Below are 17,541 nucleotides of genomic sequence, written 5' to 3'. Positions count from 1 at the left end.
ATGTGTGTGTGGGTGCAGTGTCTGTGTGCACGTGCGCAGGCTGGAGGAGGATGTCCGGTGTCGTGTTCCATCACTTGACACTGGATCCAGATGCTGGAGACAGGAGCTAGGTCAGCAAGCCCCAGACATCCTCCTGTCTCTGGTTCTGCCAGTACCGAACCTGTGGCCATGCCAAGCGTTTTCTGTGGGTGCTGGGACCTGAACGCAGGTCCTCATGCTTGCTCTTCCTCACTGAGCTGCCCTCCTGTCCCCTCGCTCCTCCCGCTCATCTTTCGGATGAGTGACTACCATACTGCCTGTGAAGGACCTGGCACCGCATTACCTTGCACGTTACACACGTTGTAATTAGGATCTTCCGACTCCGTCTTGATTAGCATGGCTGCTGCCCTTGGTGAAGTGCCTATGAGGGCAACAGAGACCACAGTTAGGGGTCCGGTCAGCACAGCCAGCTGACTGAACATCTCCCTGGTGGGAATGGTGGCATAAGCCAGTCACCGCAGCACGCAGGAGGCAGAGGCTGACACAGAAGAACCAACTCTTCCAGATCCTCTTTGGAAGCAGGATGTGATGGCGCACGCCTCTACTCCCAGCCTGTCAGAGACTGAGGCAAGTGGATCTCTGTGAGTTCAAGGCCAGCCTCATCTGTCTGGCACGTTCCAGGCTAGCAAGGGCCTGCTCTTTAGGACTGAGTCTTAAGAGTAAAGTCCTCTTTGGCTCACTAACAGTCAACTGGAGGCCAGGCTGCAGGGGCATGCCTCAGTGACCTGAAGATTTCCCTCCACCTCTCAAAGGTCCCACTGCCTCCCAGTGCATCCCCGGGAAACACTGTTAGCAATGGCCCTGTGGGGAGCGACAGCTCTGGAGAGGCGAAGTGGAGAGGAAGAACTGAGGCAGGCATCATGGTGGAGCAGAACTGAGCTGTGGAGTGTGCGTCTCAGTCCCAACATGGTGGCTTTCCACCCTCTATGCTTTCCTGGTTAATGCCGGGGATGAGTGCTTCTCCAGTCTCTGCTGTCTTTGGCTTGTGTCTTAGATGGTCAGAGGATTTAAGACCCAAGCACCCCAGAGCTTTATGGGGGCTGGTGACACGGGTCAGGTGGCTAAGAGGATTATTATGCTGCCATGAGGGCTAAGTTTGTGACCCAGCACCCACAAAGTGGGCCAGATGTCCCCACATACTTGTGATCCCAGCTCCCAGTGGAACAGAGTCCTTACCTGCTGAGCTATCTCAATGGTGGGACCAAGCATTTCAGATGAGCAGTACTTACCTAGAATTCTACAAATATGATCCTACTTATGGTTAAATACTTAGTGGTCATTTTTATAAGCGCATCCATCAGAGGATAGCCTGCTAAACATTTGATTGTCAAAGCATCAAGTGTACCTACCAGAATCTTCCATGGGTTCAGTTTTCACACTGACAGGGCCATAGCTGCAAGGAGAAGGAAATCCAGGTCAAGGATTAGGATGGAGCCGGGCATGATGGCACACAGCTATTATCCCAGCATTGGGGAGGTGGAGACAGGTGGATCTCTGAGTTCGAGGCCAGCCTGGTCTACAGACTGAGTTCCAGGACAGTCAGGGCTACACAGAGAAACCCTGTGTCAAAAAAACAAAAACTATTAAAATAAATAAATAGGGTCAAGAAGTTTTTTTTGTTTTTGTTTTTTCAAGACAGGGTTTCTCTGTATAGCCCTGGCTGTCCTGGAACTCACTTTGTAGACCAGGCTGGCCTCGAACTCAGAAATCTGCCTGCCTCTGCCTCCCGAGTGCTGGGATTAAAGGCATGCACCACCACGCCCGGCTGGGTCAGGAAGTTTTTTAATGCGTTGAGTGTTTTGCTGCAAGGGATGCAGACCGTATGTGCCTGGCGCCTGTGGAGGTTAGAGAGAGTGTTGCAGGTAGTTGTATACTGTGTGACATGGTGCTGAGAACCATACTGGAATCTCCGGGAAGAGCAGTGATGGATCTTAAGTGCTGAGCCGCTTCTCTAGCCCGTATTAGCCATCCCCCTTCCCTCTTTCTTCTCGACACTACGTCTCATGTGGGCTGTCCTCAGGCTCACAGTGTAGCCAAGGATGACCTTGAACTCCCGATCCTCTTGCCTCCCCTCCCAATCCTGAGATCACAAGATCATCACTCACGATTCCTGGTCTGTTATTATTCATATATGCCTTTCTTAATTACTCATTTATTTATTCCTTTTTTTAACCTGTCATTTGGTGGTACTGTCGGCCTCCCAGCATCTGTCACCATCCCAAGGCCACCTGTGCAAGAACAAAAAGGTGCACATTAGTCTCTCTCAGCACCAAGGAACAGGACTCACATTCAAGGACACATCATTTGAAAGCAGAGGAAGGAGAATTCTCAAGTCAAAGCCATGGCAGAAGTGCTAGCAGGGAACGAGGCCAGTCAAAACCAGCTCAGCTCTCCTTATTATTGGCAGGCTACCCCGAAAATGGGCAGACAGTGCCAGGAGTGTAAGTGAGGACCCCAGCCTGGCCAATCACCAGCTGGGTCACCTGAGTGAGTCACTAAAGTGGCCTGTGTGGTGTCTTCATGGAAACAGGAGGACTGGTGAGTGGCTGGGCCTCCGCATCCAATGGTTCCCAGCCCAGGTCCCCAGCCCAGGCTGAGGCGAGTCTCTAACAAGCAAACAAACAAACACCCAATGTCCTGGACATACAGAGGCTTTCATTATTCTGTAAAAAATATGGCATTACCTTTTGGGTTTTGTTTTGTTGGTGGTTTTGTTTTTAAAGATAGGTAGCTAAGGCTGGCCTGAAATACCCTGTGTAGCTGGAGATGACCGGCAACTCCTGATCCTCCTGCCTCCACCTCCAACACCCAGGAATTTCTTTTCTCCTCCTCCTCTTCGTTCTTCTTATTTTCAAGACAGGGTTTCTCTATGTAGCCCTGGCTGTCCTGGAACTCACTCTGTAGACCAGGCTGGTCTCAAACTCAAGAGATCCGCCTGCCTCTGCCTCCCAAGGCCTGGGGTTAAGGGTGTGTGCCACCATCACTGGGCTCCTTCTTGTTTAAAAAACGTTTTTTTATTTAGATTGTGACTTTTTCTTTTTCTAAATGATTATTTTTAAGTTGTATTTTTGGTGCTGAGGGTTGAACCGGGGGGGCAGGGCCTTACATAAACTTGGCAAGTACTCAGCCATCAAGCTCGGTCCCCCTCAGCCCTTATGTTTGTTTGCAATGTCATCTCATCATGTAGCTTAGGCTGGCCTGGAACTCATTCTATGGCCCATGGAGGCCTCAAACCTGTTATTCTCCTGACTCAGCCTCCCCAGCACTGGGATGACAGCATTTGGCAACCATGCTGGCCAGTCTAACATTTACCAGTCTTTCCTGTTATTGGATATTCAAAGTGGGCTAGATTGCATTAAGACCTCACTCGGAACTCCTCTGTATTTTCCATTGCATGGAAGGGATTTGACATCCAGGGACTTGGGAGTTCCAGACTGGACATCCCACACAGGCTGAGGAATACCAGAACACTGTCACCACGGAAGCACTAAATGGCTGCTGCTCTGTGTGACTGTTACTTGGTAAGAAAATGTCTGGGATGACAGTCATCTGCTCACCTGTCATTGGACCATCAAAGTATAGATTTTTCTTTGGATTTTTAAAAAGGCATATTTATTTTAACTTTTTATGTATATGTGTCAGTGCTTAAATGTATGCCTGGTGCCCTTGAAAGCCAGAAGCAAGCATGGATCCCTTGGAACTGGAGCAACAGGCAGTTGTGAACTGCTGTGTGGGTGCTGAGAACTGAGCCCTGGTCTTCTGCAAGAGTTAGTAACTGCTGGAGCAGCTCCCCAGTCCTTCTGTTGGATTTTATTCATTCATTCATTCATTCATTTATTCATTTATTGAGAGAAGGTTTTGCTAGATAGCCCAGGCTGGTCTTGAACTTCATTCATTCATTCATTCATTCATTGAGAGAAGGTTTTGCTAGATAGCCCAGGCTGGTCTTGAACTTCATTCATTCATTCATTCACTCATTTATTGAGAGAAGGTTTTGCTAGGTAGCCCAGGCTGGTCTTGAACTTCATTCATTCATTCATTCATTCATTCATTCATTTATTGAGAGAAGGTTTTGCTAGGTAGCCCAGGCTGGTCTTGAACTTCTAACCATCCTGCCTCAGCCTCTCCCAGGCTGGTCTTGAACTTTCAACCTTCCTGCCTCAAGAGCTGGGATGACAGCGTGCACCACCACACTGAACTTCAAATCTGTTCTCTAACAGAAGCCAGACGACAAGGTCCCCACAAAGACTCCCACAAACAGGCCTGGAAGGGGATCATACCGGCTTAGGTACATAGCAATGGGGGGCACACAGGTCCTACCTCTGTAACTCCATCCTCTGCCTGTACTGCCTACCATGGCACCCCCTTTATTCTTTTGTTGTGGCATTGTTGTTGCTCATTTTTTGATTATTTATTAAAAAAAAACAAACAAACATGGTTTGTCTATGTATCCTTAGCTGTCCTCGAACTCATTTTGTAGACCAGGCTGGCCTTGAACTTAGAGACCCACCTGCCTCTGTTTCCTAAGTGCTGAGATTAAAGACATGAGCTAGCACCTTTAGACATCATGTTTTCTAAACTGCTAGGGCACAGAGCTCCATCTACATCTCAAAAGTAATAATTTAAGAAAATAAGAGGTGGGCTGGCAAGATGGTTCAGCGGGTAAGAGCACTGACTATTTTTCTGAAGGTCCTGAGTTCAAATCCCAGCTCACAACCACCAGTAATGAGATCTGACGCCCTCTTCTGGTGTGTCTGAAGACAGCTACAGTGTACTCATGTATAATAATAAGTAAATCTTTGGGCTAGAGTGAGCAGGGACTGAGCGAGCAGGGTTGACCGGAGCAACCAGAGGTTCTAAAAACTCAATTCCCAACAACCATATGAAGGCTCAAAACATCTGTACAGCTACAATGTACTAAGATACATAAAATAAATAAATAAATCTTAAAAAAAAATAAAGAAAATAAGAGGCAGACATGGGTGGATTTCTTCTTTTCTCTTCTTTATTTTTATTTTTTCCTTAGACAAGGCCTTACACTGTAGCTCTGGCTGGTCTAGGGTTTACTAGATGGACCAGTAGCTTGGAACTAACTTATGAGACACCCCTGACTCTGACTTTGGAATGCTGGGATGAAAGACACTCAACTTGATATTATGCCCAATCATAAGTGGATGGATTTTTAAATGCTTCTGGCAGAGATATCTGTTGGGGGCGGGCAGGGGGTACCATCATTGCTGTGAACAAGGGGACGGAAGACATCTGGGTTCCCAGAAGTCTGCGGGCACTCTGTCACACAGCTCTGTTAGCTCAAGAGAACCAGCCTGACGAGACCTTCTTAGCCTTCTGTCTTTTGGGGGCAGGGTCTTAAGCTGATCTTGAACTTGCTATGCGTTTCAGGTTGGCCTTATCTCCTCAGCCTCTTGTCTCTTCATCTCCAGGGCTGGTTCTACATCAGTGGGTCACCACCTCAGTGAGTCTCTGCTTCTCCTGAGGGCCATATGGCTGTGGAGTTTTCTAAACCAGCTCTTGTAGCCCCGTGCCAACTTTGGGGATGACTGTGACATCCTAAGAACAACGCTGCTTTCCTGGCCTTTCCTAAGCAGAGTTATTCCATTTCCTCAACTTGAGTTTCAGAGACACAGGAATGAATCCTAGAGCCCTCAAAACCAGCAACTCCTGGTCCTTGCAGGGCTGGTACTCACAGATCACCAGTTGACTCCCTACATCCACACATGCCTCTGGAAGACCAGGTGGCTGTCACTACAGAATCTCCCCAGCTTGGGCTGTGAGGAGTCTCTGACTGTTGTCTCTTCCTGTTCAGGACATCTGCCTAACCCTTTAGTATCACAGTGCCATAGATTTCTTCCCTCCCCTCCTCCTTTGTAGTGTTGATGAGAGAACCCTAGGTCCCATGCATGTTATACAGGCATTCTCCCATGGAGGGATACACAGAGCCCCTCCCTGGGGGATTCTAGGCAGGGGCTCTACCACTGAGCCACGCCCCCAGCCCCTCACTGAGGGATTCTAGGCAGGGGCTCTACCACTGAGCCACGCCCCCAGCCCCTCACTGGGGGATTCTAGGCAGATGCTCTACCACTGAGCCACACCCCCACAATCCTCATTGGGGGACTCTAGGCAGCTGCTGAACTATTGAATACATACCCTCAGCCCCTCACTGGGCAACCCTATAGGTAAGAGATCTACTATCAAGCTGCCACCACCCCCAGCTCAGGTTGCCTCAGCGATGTGGTAAAATGGAGGAGTGTATTAAAACATGCATCATCATTATCATGATAGTAGAATGACTTTGATGGTTCTGGGCGGCCACTGAGGATCAGAACCCGCTACTTACCCAGCTGGCTCTCTGCACCTAGGAAGGGCCTGCAAGAAAACCAACACCATTACCCAACATGAACAAGTGGAGCAGTCACACACAGTGAACAACACTTTGCTGGGCACAGAACCCAGGGCCTGGTGCATGCCAGTTGAGTGATCTACTTCAGTCACCTCACCTCAGCTGTGGCCCCGGACCATGATAATTTCTCTCTCTCTCTCTCTCTCCCTCTCCCTCCCTCCCTCCCTCCCTCCCTTCCCTTGCTTTCTTTCTTTTTTTAAGACAGAGTTGGGGGGTGGGGGGTGGAGAAATGGCTCAGTGGTTAAGAGCACTGACTGCTCTTTCAGAAGTTCTGAGTTCAATTCCCAGCAACCACATGGTGGCTCACAACCATCTGTAATGGGATCTGATGCCCTCTTCTGGTGTGTCTGAAGACAGCGACAGTTGTACCCACATACATGAAATAAATAAATCTTAAAAAAAAAAAAAAGAAAGAAAGAAAGAAAAAAGACAGGATTTAGGTATATACCCCAGGCTGTCCTTGAACTCACTGTAACTTGGGCTTGCCTTAAACTTTCAGTGACTCTCCTGTCTCAGTCTCCCGGTACCGAGGTTGCAGGCCTGTGCTGCCATACTTGGCTCAGGCCAGTTTCTCTCTAAACAGGCTGTCAGGCTCCGGAGCAGATTACCTCTTTACAGCGAAGGAGATCCCTGCTTTGTTCTCCAGGATCCACTTCAGGGTGGCAAGGCTGTAATTGTCTGGGTGCTGGAAGGCCAGGCCTTCCGGAAGGCCCCGAACCACCACAGCTGCCTCATCCTGTAGCATCTGCTCGTAGGGAACAGGGACCATGGCTGTTGTCCCCAAGGCTTTACCTAGGACAGGAGGTAAGAGATGGTAACTGGGACTCTCAGAACTACTTTCTACCACCAGCTTCATCTAGGGCAATAGACACAGGAGCATGTAGCTTGAACATACATCAAGAGCCCAAAGAACTAACGCGCTTGCGCGTTCTCTCTTTCTCTCTCTCTCTCTCTCTCTCTCTCTCTCCTTCCTGCGTGTGGCTGCAATGTGACCAGCCAGCTTCCCGCTCCTGGCCCCACCCTTTCTCTGCCCATTGCTGGCTCTCCTGCCATGATGGCTCTATCCCTCTTGTGACGGCTGACACTGATGGTCAACATGACTGCATCAGAAATCAACTCCTACCCAAGCAACTGCACACATCCGTGAAGCATTTTCTTGATTGGACCATTTGAGGGGAGACGAAGACCCAGCCTAAGTCTGAGCCACAGCTTCAGGTGGTGGCCCACAGGGAAGGCATGGAGAAAGGAAGCTTTGGCATGTCGCCAGCTTGCCCGTGCGCTCACTGGCAAGTTCACCTATCCTGCTGCTGGGGCCATTCCTTCACTGATGCCAGAGCCTACTTCTCCAGGATTCCAATGGAGACTGAAGACTAGCTAAGACATCCAGCCTTGTGGGCCGGACAACTTTCAGACCCTTGACCTTTCTGTCAGAAGACAGTCATTGTTGGATTAGCTGGATCAGAGCCTGTAAGCCACAATCATACACAGACACAGACACAGACACACAGACACATACACAGAAAGAGAGATAATATATGTACATTCATTATATATCATTCATTATATGTAGTATATATACTATGTATACACATATACATATCCAGCACATATACACACACAAGCACACACACACACACACACACACACACAAAATGTGTGAGCATGGTGACCTGACTTCAATTGATCTCCTGAACTTCAATAGAAGGAGAAAACCAAGTTGTTACAAGTTGTTCTGTGACCTCCATGTGTACTATAAGCACATGCACACCACACACACACACACACACACACACACACACACACACACACACCACATACCATATCACACACACTCACACACATCACATCTTATACACACACATCACATACTTCATTACACACTACATACAGACATACCACATACTATATCACACACACACATGCATAAAGGAGCACACACACACAGCACATCTTATACACACATACCACATATTTCACTATATACTACATACACACATACCACATACCATATCACATACATGCACATAGACGTGCACACACACATACATACCACATATTGTATCACATACTACATACACACACACCACATACCATATCACACACATACACTCACACACAAGCACATGCACATGTATGCGGGCACAGACACACACACACACACACACACACACACACACAGACACACACACACACACACACACACACACGGGGTTGCCTATGCTCCACAGGGACTCACGGTAACAGAGGCAGAAATGGTCCTGCACGGCTCTCCTGAGCAGCTGGGCTTCTCCAGGACAGGCCTCCCCATTTCCCAGACACAGTGGCTTCTCTTCAGGCAGCCCTTCCCCCTGGCCTGCAAACACAGGATGAGCATGGGTCAGAGTGAGCATTCTTTCTGCCCACCCATCTGTATTTCTTGTACTGAGAGGAAAAGGAGGGGAAGGGGACAATCATAATAGAAAAAGGTGGGCATTTTTGTTTGTCTGTTATCTAAGGTGGAAGCCAGGGATACACACATGCTAGGTAACTACCCTACTGACTCAGCCGTATCCCTCAGCCATATCCCTCAGCCGTATCCCTCAGCCGTATCCCTCAGCCGTATCCCTCAGCCCCAAGCACAGAGGTTTCTTTGTTGTCTGTTTGAATATTTACTTTTATGTGCACATGTGTGTCTGTGTGCCACACATATCATGTGTGTGTGTGTGTGTGTGTGTGTGTGTGTGTGTGTGTAGGTGCCAGAGAGGTCATCAGATCTCTTGGTACTGGAGTTACCAGCGGCTCTTAGCTACCTGATATGGGTGCTAGGAGCCAAACTCTGGTCCTCTGTACACACAGCAAGCCTCTAACTACTGGCCATGTCTCCAGCCCTGAGAGGCAGGATTACCTGATGAATAGAGTCAAGCATGGTGGTCACCCCTGAAATAAAGCTACAGCTACCCAGATGCCAGGGTGAGCACTCACACTTGTGACCCCAGTGCTTGGGAGGCAGGCGGATCTCTGTGAGTTCGAGACCAGCCTAGTCTACAGAGTGAGTTTCGTGATAGCCTGGACTACACAGAGAAACCCTGTGCCACAAAACAAATGACAACACCACAAACCACCAAACTAAACAAACCAAAAAAAAAAAAAAATCTTTAAGAAGAAAGAGCCACGAGTGTCAGGAATATTGACGCCTTGGTCCCTGTGGTAGAACTGATCTGTGACATTTGGAAAAGCTGTGAACAGGGTCTTGATGGAAGAAGCAGGTCACTGGCCGGCTGGCCTCTGAAGGTGAGTCCCTGCTTGCTTCTAGTCTGAGTCAGGCAGAGCACTGTCCCCTCCCACATGCTCCTGCCTCTCCACAGGCCGTGAGCCATGTGCTCATGTACATACAGGCCCAGTGAAACCAGGAAGCAGAACTTGCTTTTTAAGATGCATCATTTTTAACTATGTGTATTCATGGGTTTGTGTGTACGTGCAGTGTGTGCACGGGAGTCTAGGAAGTGAGTGCCGACGAAGGCCAGAAGTGTTGGATCCCCCTGGAGCTAGACCCACAGGTGGCCCTGGGTCTCCCCATGTTCCCAAGTGCTGTCATCTCCCAAGCACCCAAAACACCCTTGCTCCCTTAAGTCGTTAACATTAGGTAACCATAAAGTAACGAATACAACAAGACTTCAACATAGCATCAACTGCTCTCCCAGAGGGCTGGGTTTTAGTTCTGAGCTCCCATATCATGCAGTTCTGAATTGCCTCTAAGTCCAGCTCTTCTGATTCTTCTTCTGGACTCTGGGCATTGGCTCTCACATGCACAGACAACCCCCCCCCACACACACACATACATGCACACACAAATAAAAATGAAAGTAAATCTTCCTTTAAAAAATATTGGGGGGCTGGAGAGATGGCTCAGTGCTTAAGAACACTGACTGCTCTTCCAGAGGTTCTGAGTTCAATTCCCAGCAACCACATGGTGGCTCACGACCATCTGTAATGAGATCCAATGCCCGATTCTGGTGTGTCTTATAGCTACAGTGTCCTCATGTACATAAAAATAAATATTTTTTAAAAATCCATAAATGCAATAATATGACATTAGAATGAAGAATAAAAAAAATCAATAAATTAGGTTGTGCAAGGTAGTGCACAACTTTAAGCCTAGCACTCAGGAGGCAGGGGCAGGAAGATCCCTGTGAGTTCAAGGCCAACCTGGTCTACACAGCAAATCTCAGGCCCACTAGGGCTACATAGTGAGACTCTTGTCTCAAAAAATAATTATAAAATGAAATATGAGAATAAAAACGGGGATACAGTTCAGAGGTGGAGTATTTGCCTAGCATGTGTGAGGTGCTAAATTCAATCCCAGGTATACAAACCAACCAACCAGACAGACAGATAGACAGACAGCACCAGGGACAACAACAGGGTACAACACTGGCCACCTACAGTGCTGTGCAAAGTCTTTCTGGAGATCCTGTCTGGCGTTGACAAAGGCACAGCCCCGCTCCGTCCCCACCACGTACACGTCTGTCTCATACACAGCGATGCAGGCCACCTCGGCCTTGGACTTGGCCAGCTCTTTACACTGAAACAGAAATGCCAAAGGACAAGAGTGGGTTCTACACATGCAGGCCTGGAGTTCGTTAGGTCGGCTTAGGAGCCCTATTGGAGAGAAAGGAGAAAAAAAATCAAGGACAAGAAAGATGGCTCACAACTGGGATCCCAGTGCTCTGGAGGTGGAGGCAGGGGGATCAAAGCCTCTGCTACGTAGCATGTTCAAGGTCCTCGTGGGCTGCTTGAGAATCTGTCTTAAAAAAAAAACCAAAAAACTGGCCCGGCAGTGGTGGCACACACCTTTAATCTTTAATCCTAGCACTTGGGAGGCAGAAGCAGGCAGATTTCTGAGTTCGAGGCCAGCCTGGTCTACCGAGTGAGTTCCAGGACAGCCAGGGCTACACAGAAACCCTGTCTCGAAAAACCAAAAAAAAAAAAAAAAAAAAAAAAAAAAAAAAGGGCAAAAAAGGGGGAGCCACACAACTACTAAGAGAATTTATCTCCGACCCCCAAACTAGTCACCCACTCTCCCTTAAACATCCTCCATACTTAGATGGTGTGTGTGTATGTGTATGCACACATGTACGCATACAGTACTCATGCGAAGAGAACAACTTCCAAGTGTTAGCTTTCTCCTTCTACTTGTGGGTCCCGGGACTTGAACTCGGATAGTCAGGGTTAGTGTCAACCCTCCTCTACCTGCTGAGCCCTCTCACTGGCCCTGCTTTATGGGCACTACAGTTACCTATAGAAACACATAGGCACAGGATAGAAGACCTGTGAGGCGGTCTGATCTGGCCTTGTGTGGTCCCCAGTGTCCAGAAGGAGTCGGGATGGGAGAAGTCATCAGTGCTTGTTAAATGCAGCAGTGAACCATCCCCCTCCCGTGGTTTTTAGGACAGATATTTCTAGCTTTCTTCCTTTTTAGGGGGTGAAGAGTTTGGTCGCACGTGTCCCTTACTGGCCAAGAACTCACTATGTTATGTTGGCAAGATAACATAACATAACATAACATAACATAACATAACATAACATAACATAACATAACATAACGTAGGGGACAGCCTTACGACCTGAGTTTGATTCCCCCAGACCCACGTGACGGCCAGAGCACACCAGCTTCCCCAAAATGGCCCTCTAACCTCCCGGTGCACTCTATGGCACGCATATCACATCCACTGTGTGATGACACGGAAAAACATCAAAAGTGCCCTTATGCCTCTAATGACCTTGAACTCCTGGCCCTCTTTATCTACCTCCTAAGGTGCTGGGGTTTACAGGTGTGTAGCTCCATGCTGCACTGAAGGACACCCTCATACAGACACGAGGGGGGTACAAAGAAGTGACCCTGAAGTGTGTCTCCATCGTTCAGTTCAGTAACAATCGGCAGAGCCACAGCGTCTCACCATGGACTCCAGGGCAGACATGAGGAACGTCACCACCATCCTGCCGTCTGAGGGCTCATCAGTGGGCTGAGTAGTCACTGCTACTTGGGCCATTGTTCCTGTAGAGGAGAAACATGGAGTGAGCAGTGGGAACTCTCAGTTGTTTTTGCAATCACAGGATGACAGCTCTGTGGGTGTGAATGGAGGGTCCACCATGGATTACATTGGGTGCCCAGGCTGGTGCAGGATGGAGATGCCAGAATCTTTGGGAGGAAAGACGTCCTTAGGACACTGAAGGCATCAGGTAGTCCTTGTGTGGTACCCAGACCCTACCTCACCTACAGCTCCCACAGCAGAGAAGCAACGTGTGAGGAGACAGCAATGTGTGGGTCAGGTTGCTCTCATCACAGCAGACCGGGAAGCTCTTCAGAGAAAAGTGTTACATCTTTTTCTAAAAGACAGGATCTCATAATATGAGTTCCTGGTTGACCTGGAACTCAATCTATAGACGAAGCAAGGAGGCCCCAAAGTCATAAAGATCTACTCAATTCTGCATCCAGAGTATTAGGATTAAAGGAATGTGTCGCCGCTGCCGCCGTCCGCTGCTGCCACACCTGGATGTTTTGTTTTATTTTATTTTTCAAAAGGGTCTTATCAGCCCACCACACTGACACAGAACTATGTAGCCAAGAGTGACTCTGAATTCCTGACCCTCCTTGCTGTTTTCCAACTGCTGAGAAAACAAGACGCATGCCACCATGCTTGGCTGAAAACTTTGGCCTTTGTCTGAGAGAGAGAGAGAGACAGCGTCAGAGGGGCTGATCAGGCAGGATTACTGGTTGGCATCAATTCTGCATCAAGCCAAGCAGGAATAAAGAATCAATGGTGTCTCGTTTATTATGCTCTATTTGTACACTGTATGGAACAGCACAAGAGGCAGGAAAATCTTCTTTCCTTCCTTCCAACCTACATTCATTCGTTTGTTTCTTTTTAAACGATTTATTTATTTACTATAATACATAAGTGCACTGTAGCTGTTTTTCAGACACACCCAAAGAGGGTATCAGATCTCATCACAGATGGTTGTGAGCCACCACGTGGTTGCTGGGATTTGAACTCAGGACCTTCAAAAGATCAGTCAGTGCTCTTAACCACTGAGCCATCTCTCCAGCCCCCTTCCTTTACTTTTGTTTTTGAGACAAGGGTTTCTCTGCCAATAGCCCTGGCTGTCCTGGAACTCACTCTGTAGACCAGGCTGGCCTCGAACTCAGAAATCCGCCTGCCTCTGCCTCCCGAGTGCTGGGATTAAAGGCGTGCGCCACCACGCCCAGCTCTTTTTGAAGAGTTTTTTCCTCATCTCTCCAGACAAGATCTTATGTAGCTCAGACTATCCTTGAACTTGCTACATAAGTTTAATTCCTGTTCCACCTGTCTCTACCTGTCAAGTGCTGAGTGCTGGGCAGATGTCACCACATCTGGCTGCCAGTTTTCTTAAAAAAAAAAAAAAAAAAGAAGAAGAAGAAGAAACTCTGTGTGTGTGTGTGTGTGTGTGTGTGTGTGTGTGTGTGTGTGTGTGTGTATACACAAAAATGTGCGTGTGAGGGGGTGCCCCCAGAGGCCAGAGGAGGATCTCGGACTGGAAGCAAGAGTTACAGGTCGTTCTGAACTGTCTGACATGGATGCTGGGAACAGAACTCAGGTCCTCTGCAAGAACAGCTCTAACCACAGAGCCACCTCTCCAGCCCCAAGACTACTTTTAGTGTTGCTTTTGAGAAAAGGTCTTCATTATGCTGTAGCCCAAATTAGTCTCAAATTCATGATCCTCCTGCCTCAGCTTGCTGAAGACAGGCACCACCAAACGCATTGAAACTAAGCACAGCAGGCTATAAGTTACCCCACAGAATATCATCTCCCAGGGCCTTTTGTACGCACACGTAAAGGGCCAGCAACATCCAACTAGATCATAGGTTTTACGTAGTAATTAACTTTTCTTTAACTGCAGATTATAGGGCTGGGCTGGGGCTCAGTTGCTAGAGCTGCTAGAGCACTGGAGTCTGGAGTCTGGATTCTATCCTCAACAAGGAAAACAAACACACAAACACACAAACAAACAAACACACAAACAAACACACAAACAGGTAGTGTACTTTTTTAATTCCATCACTCAGGAGGGGGAAGCAGGGGGGTCAGAAGCCAAGGTCATAGGCGATCACAGAGTTCAAGTCTAGCCTGGGCTACAATGAGACTCTGTCTCAAAAAAAAAAAAAAAAAAAAAAAAACCCGAAAAAACCAAAACAAAACCAAGTCACTATAAAACAGAGCAAAGTTTTACTAGAACACATATCCATCCTTGAGTTTAGCCCAGTGTCCTCGACCTTCCTAATGCCGCGACCCTTCAATACAGCAACTCATTTTGAGGTGATTCCCCAACCATGACATTATTTCACTGCTACTTCATAACTAATTTTGCTACTGTCACGGACTGTAATGTAAATCTCTAAGATGCAGGGTATCCGGTGTGTGAGCCCACTTCCCCTCTGCCTCTGGATGCCTTCCGTAGTGGCAGGGCCCAGGGTTTGTGAGGGAGGCCAAGAATCCCTGTGAACTGCAGCTGGCTGAGGTGCCGCCACATGTAGAGCTGGGAGCTAGACAGTTATTTTATGGCCTCTCTTCAAGAAGGCAAATTCCTTTGAGCTATCTTCATTGTCTTTTAATGGCCACTTGCTGTCACCTCTGTATCTGGCCTAGCATCTTTATGACCACTACATAACATTCTTGGAGCTCCAACAAAGCCCTTCAGCCCTCCTTTTCTTCCTTCCTTCCTTCCTTCCTTCCTTCCTTTCTTTCTTTCTTTCTTTCTTTCTTTCTTTCTTTCTTTTTTTTTTTTTTTAATTTTTTCAAGACATGGTTTCTCTGTATAGCCCTGGCTGTCCTGGAACTCACTCTGTAGACCAGGCTGGCCTCGAACTCAGAAATTCCCCTGCCTCTGCCTCCCAAGTGCTGGGAATAAAGGCATGCACCACCACGCCCAGCTCAGCCCTCCTTTTCTATCTCGCCTCCAGCTAAAACTCTGGTGGGTGATGAGGGGGTGGGGGTGGTGCATATACTCCGGAGGAGGCAGAGACAGGCCAGCCTGGTCTACAGAGTGAGTTCCAGGACAGCAGGAGCAACACAGAAAAGCCCTGTCTCATAAAACAACAAGAAACCCAACCCCACCACCACATAAAAGCCCATGTAGGACAATAAATGTTGTAATCTGAGCACTGTAGGCAGGAGAGGTGTAACAAGATCGAGGGACTCAGGTCTCTCTTTACACCAAGTGGGGCTCAGGGATCATATCAAATTTGGGTCATTAGGCTTAGCAGCAATCAAGTTTACCCCACCATGCAATCTCTGTAGTACCTCGGCAATATGTATGTATGTATTTATTTATTTAGAGAAATCTGGGCATGATAGTCAACCATCTATAATCTTAGCACTAAGGGAGATGGTCAGCAAGGCCAGCCTGGGCTACATACCAAGACTGTCTTGAAAATAAATAATTTATGCATGGGGTCTAACCTTGGACTCCCAGCCATTCTAGAGGCTAAGTACAGGATAGGATGAACACCCTAAGGGGATCTTGTCTCAAAATAACATTAATAAGCTGGGGCCTGGAGCCAAGGCTCAGTAGTTAAGAGCATCTGCTGCTCTTCTGAGTTTCAGTTTACCCAGTTTCAGTTCTCAGAATCCCCAAGGCAACGCACAACCATCTGTATCTGGTTCCAGGGGATCTGGTGCCCTCTTCTGGCCTCAGCTGGAACTGCATGCATGTGGTGCACAGACAAACAGGCAGGCAGAACACCCACACACATAAAATAAAAATAAATAAATCATAGCCAGGTGAGGCTGACACACACATCTTTACTCTCAAGCCATTGGGAGGCAGAGGCAGTTAGATCTCTGTGAGTTTGAGGCCAGCTTGGTCTACAGTGCAAGTCCCAGGTCAGCCTGGCCTGTTATACAGAGAAACCCTGTCTTGAAAAACCTAATAAATAAATAAACAAGTCTATATAAAATACAAAACATAAGCCTGCTGCTGTAGCTCAGGGTTCTGGGCTCAACCCCAAGTATAAACAAACAGCAATAAATCAGCACCCACAAAGCTTGACCCAGCAATTCCATTCTTCAGTAAACACCCACAAGAATCCAAAAATAAAACCCATACCCAGCGCTCAGAAATCAACACAGTGGTGTCATCCACCACAGACAAAACACGCTTTATTTAGTCTTCTACTTTAAATAGATTACTTAGTTATATGTGCATATGTGTGTGCGTGCCCAGGTGCCTGTATAGGCCAGAAAAAAAAAATTTCACACACATCCCCTGGATCTGGAGTTCCAAGGGGCTGTGAGCTCCTTGACATGGGTTCTCAGAGGGATGCTTTGTTCCTCTGCAAGGGCAGCAGGCACTCTCAAGTGCTGAGCCCACTCCCCAGCACCTCCATTTATGTTTTATAAACAAAGAGGTCTTATTTAATTAGGTTCTCGTAGAAAACAATTAACAGGTATAAAACTTACAGTGAACAGTGCCCGTGTTTGAAAACAGCTACAAGGCTCAAAGGAGAACACAGGATTGTAATAAGCAGAGTGACAGAACATACTAAAGAGCTTTGTATAGTCAGCTCCCTGGAACTTAAGTATTGATTCTTTTAAAAAGAATTTATTTATTTTATGTATATGAATACACTGTCTCTGTCTTCAGACACACCAGAAGAAGGCATCAGATCCCATTACAGATGGCTGTGAGCCACCATGTGGTTGCTGGGATTTGAACTCAGGACCTCTGGGAAGAGCAGTCAGTGCTCTCAGCTGCTGAGCCATCTCTCCAGCTCTTACCTATTGATTTTTGCTTCATGCTGCCCCACTGGCTGATTGAGCTCCTCAGAGCTCAAGCAGCTGCTACTCTGAACTGAGCACAACATTTCAAACATCTGGAACTCTTGGTTACAGCACATCTGGGCTGTGGACCACAATCAGGGTGTCTCTAACTTGCCTATGTGACAGGTGACATCACAGTGCACAGACAAAAAAAGAAAAAAAAAAACCAACAACACCTGGGAGCAACCAATGCACCAGCATCTTGGGGTATAAACGAAGACTTCAGATTCTTTAGACAAATAGTTATCG

At 47.6% G+C, this 17,541-nt stretch overlaps 1 protein-coding gene across 7 annotated transcripts in view; it reads right to left on the bottom strand.

The window, feature by feature from the left end:
- The window catches only part of Gtf2ird2 (GTF2I repeat domain containing 2), a 35,590-nt gene that overhangs the window by 14,476 nt on the left and 3,573 nt on the right, over positions 1-17,541 (bottom strand). For 4 of the 7 annotated variants that reach the window (XM_030254063.1, XM_030254062.1, NM_053266.1 and 1 more), the window contains exons 2-9: positions 12,394-12,491; positions 10,880-11,018; positions 8,694-8,810; positions 7,066-7,249; positions 6,395-6,423; positions 2,213-2,267; positions 1,389-1,432; positions 323-400 (exon numbers count right to left, since the gene is read on the bottom strand). In XM_030254063.1, coding sequence (XP_030109923.1) covers positions 323-400; positions 1,389-1,432; positions 2,213-2,267; positions 6,395-6,423; positions 7,066-7,249; positions 8,694-8,810; positions 10,880-11,018; positions 12,394-12,486 — 739 coding nt within the window. In that variant the 5' untranslated portion in view covers positions 12,487-12,491. Of the gene's footprint in view, positions 1-322; positions 401-1,388; positions 1,579-2,212; positions 2,268-6,394; positions 6,424-7,065; positions 7,250-8,693; positions 8,811-10,879; positions 11,096-12,243; positions 12,492-17,541 lie in introns of those variants that run through there. The other 3 variants (XM_006504345.4, XM_006504343.2, XM_017320610.1) reach the window with 3 other exon arrangements.

Source organism: Mus musculus, chromosome 5, assembly GCF_000001635.26.
Source record: "Mus musculus strain C57BL/6J chromosome 5, GRCm38.p6 C57BL/6J".
Classification (NCBI taxonomy): domain Eukaryota; kingdom Metazoa; phylum Chordata; class Mammalia; order Rodentia; family Muridae; genus Mus; species Mus musculus.
Note: the sequence above shows the minus strand (reverse complement) of the source record. Positions and strands in the feature narration are given on the sequence as shown.